This window comes from Penaeus japonicus, unplaced genomic scaffold (genome assembly GCF_977035675.1).
Source record: "Penaeus japonicus unplaced genomic scaffold, GWHDUDI00000001_assembly GWHDUDI00000026, whole genome shotgun sequence".
Classification (NCBI taxonomy): Eukaryota; Metazoa; Arthropoda; class Malacostraca; order Decapoda; family Penaeidae; genus Penaeus; species Penaeus japonicus.
This window is the reverse complement of record NW_028234428.1, coordinates 33,081,491-33,083,990: the sequence shown is the minus strand read 5'-3', so window position 1 is coordinate 33,083,990 and position 2,500 is coordinate 33,081,491. Positions and strand designations below refer to the sequence as shown.

At 43.8% G+C, this 2,500-nt stretch overlaps 1 protein-coding gene across 11 annotated transcripts in view; it reads left to right on the top strand.

The window, feature by feature from the left end:
• Nucleotides 1-2,500, top strand: part of LOC122247456 (bestrophin-2a) — a 38,628-nt gene that overhangs the window by 34,438 nt on the left and 1,690 nt on the right. For 7 of the 11 annotated variants that reach the window (XM_086552300.1, XM_086552299.1, XM_086552306.1 and 4 more), the window contains 2 exons: nt 1-186; nt 903-1,056. The exon at nt 1-186 is cut by the window's left edge and continues 42 nt beyond it. In XM_086552300.1, the coding sequence (XP_086408426.1) occupies nt 1-186; nt 903-1,056 (340 nt within the window). The remainder of the gene's footprint in view (nt 187-902; nt 1,057-2,500) is intronic. The other 4 variants (XM_086552307.1, XM_086552308.1, XM_086552310.1 and 1 more) reach the window with 1 other exon arrangement.

Here is a 2,500-nt window from a genome sequence, read left to right as displayed (position 1 = left end):
ATCGGCGAGCAGTTCCTCGACCCGATGCACACCGAGCAGATCGTCGACTTGTACGTGCCGGTGTTCACGCTCCTCCAGTTCTTCTTCTACATCGGGTGGCTCAAGGTGGCGGAGTCGCTGATCAACCCCTTTGGCGAGGACGATCACGACTTCGAGTTCGTTGCTCTTGTGAAGAGGCATCTCGAGGTATGGGGGTTGGGGGTTGGGGGTGGGTGAGGGGTGTGGGGTGGGTGAGGGGATGGGGGTGGGTGAGGGTGGGTGAGGGGGTGGAGGGTGGGGGTGAGGGGTGGATTGGGAGGGGTGGGAGGGAAAGGGGGGAGGGAGGAGTGGGAGTGGAGTGGGGTGGGGGTGGGGTGGAGGGTGGGGGAGGGGTGGAGGGTGGGGGAGTGGGAGAGGGGGGTGGTGAGTGGGAGAGGGGGATGGGGATGGGAGGGTTGGTTGGGAAGGTGGGTGGTGGGGAGTGGGGAGTTGTAATGGTTTTGTTGGAATGAAATTGGCTGTGTAGGTCGCTGAAGATGTGTTGAAATCTGTTTTATTGTCATTTCTTTTATTATTATCATTATTGTTGATATTATTAGTTTTTGTTATTATTACCATAATTTTTATAATTGTTGTTATCATTATTATCGTTGTTATTATTATAATCATCATTGTTATTATCATCTTTATCATTATTACTTTATAAATAGTTGTTTTAAATCACACAAAAAAATGCATTCTCATACTACGAGTAACTGAATCAATAAACCCAAACCAGTGTGTTCTTTTCAATCACGTTGAACACCTCCCAATAATTCTTCCAGAGTCAAAAAAAAAAAAAAAAAAAAAAAAAAAAAAACGAGAACCTACCCCCCAAAAAAAAAATACTCTAACCCCCCTTTCCCCCTCCCTCTCCCCCACAGATGTCGTACCTCCTAGCCGATCCACAGGCTGACGAGCACCCTACGATGCTACAAGACGAATACTGGAGTTCCGTCGAGGAGAAGGCGGAGGTGGCGAACGCCGGGGTGTATCTGGCCAACCACAGCTTCTCCATGGCCGCGGAGGTAGTGGAGGAAAGTTGAGGACTGGTAGACGAGTCAAAAAGGCTTCTTCTTCTTCCTTCTTGTTCTTCTGTTTTTTTTCTTTCTTTCTTTCTTCTTCTTCTTCTGTGGGACTTCTTGTGCACGGGAGAGGCAGGACCTGACGGCGTCAAAAAGGCTTCTTCTTTTTTTTTCCTTTTTGTTGTTCTTTTTCTTCTTCTGTGGTTCTTCTTGTGTGCGGTAGAGGCAGGGCGTGATGGCGTACGTACCATAAGGGACGTTTGGTGTTTCCGCGAAGGAACGAACCTACAAGCGCTCTTTTCGTTAGACGAGCTTGGCTTTGTTGAAGAAGGTAGCGGAGAGATTGTAATCAGTCAACTATTCAAGTCCATTTTTTTTAGGCTTTTTTGTCGCCTCGTCCACCGATATATCTCTAAGTGGGATCTATAACTAAAGTAACTCGATCTTGACCTCTTGATTACCGTGAGGTCACATCTGTTTTAAATGTGTTTTAAAAGATACATGGCCAATTAATGGGATATGAATTAATTAAAAACTAAAAAAAAAAGATAAATGAAATGTATTATGTACTAGAGTTCACGGGTTCGTCAAGTAATTATTAATATTGCACTTTTTTCTTTGTTTCTATCTACTACATTTTGAGTGAACTTCTTGGATTAGAAGTTACGTAAAAACAAAGATAGATAGATAGGTAGATATTAAGCATCTATGCATTTCTTACGAATATCTGCATCAGTGGTTCGTATCCCGAGGGAGAAAACAAAGGGGAATTGATCTATTTGTTTTCATTACTAATAGATCGCCAAAGTCTAGACGTTGAATAATTTTTTAAAGTGTAAATTTTCTATGAGACATCATGCATTGGCTGTGATGTTGAAGTTTATGCTTTTTTAAGGAATTAATACGGTATTAGGTAGTGGAAGTGTGTGTTTATACGTGTGTGTGTGTAAGTATGTGTGTGTGTGTGTGTGTGTGTGTTTGTGTGTGTGTGTGTGCGTGTGCGTGTGTTTATGCGCGCGCGCGTGTGTGTGTGCGTGTGTTTATGTGTGTGTGTGTGTGTGTTTTGTGTTTGCGTTTGTATGTGTGTGCGCGTGCTTCTTCATATGTGCGCTAGCATCATTATAACATTTCCACTGATAGAAAATTCGAGGGCGGGGGAGGGGCGTGGAGGCAAAGACTAATTACTACAGGGGGCGTGGTGACTAACAGTAAAGAACCATTCATTTGCATAGCGTTAAGTTTATGTTCCTCTTGTTTGCATTTGCTTCCTTTGTGCTCTCGCTTGCCTTTAGTGCTTGCATCGATTGTAAAAAATCATTCAGTGTCTTTGTGTATGTGATTGAAATGTGTGAAAGGGTTTGCTTGACGCTTGAAGGTGGCACTGAGCGAAAACTTTTGCAAAGCTCACTTCAAGAAACGTTTAGGGAAAATAGGAAGGGGGCGAATGATAATTCGAT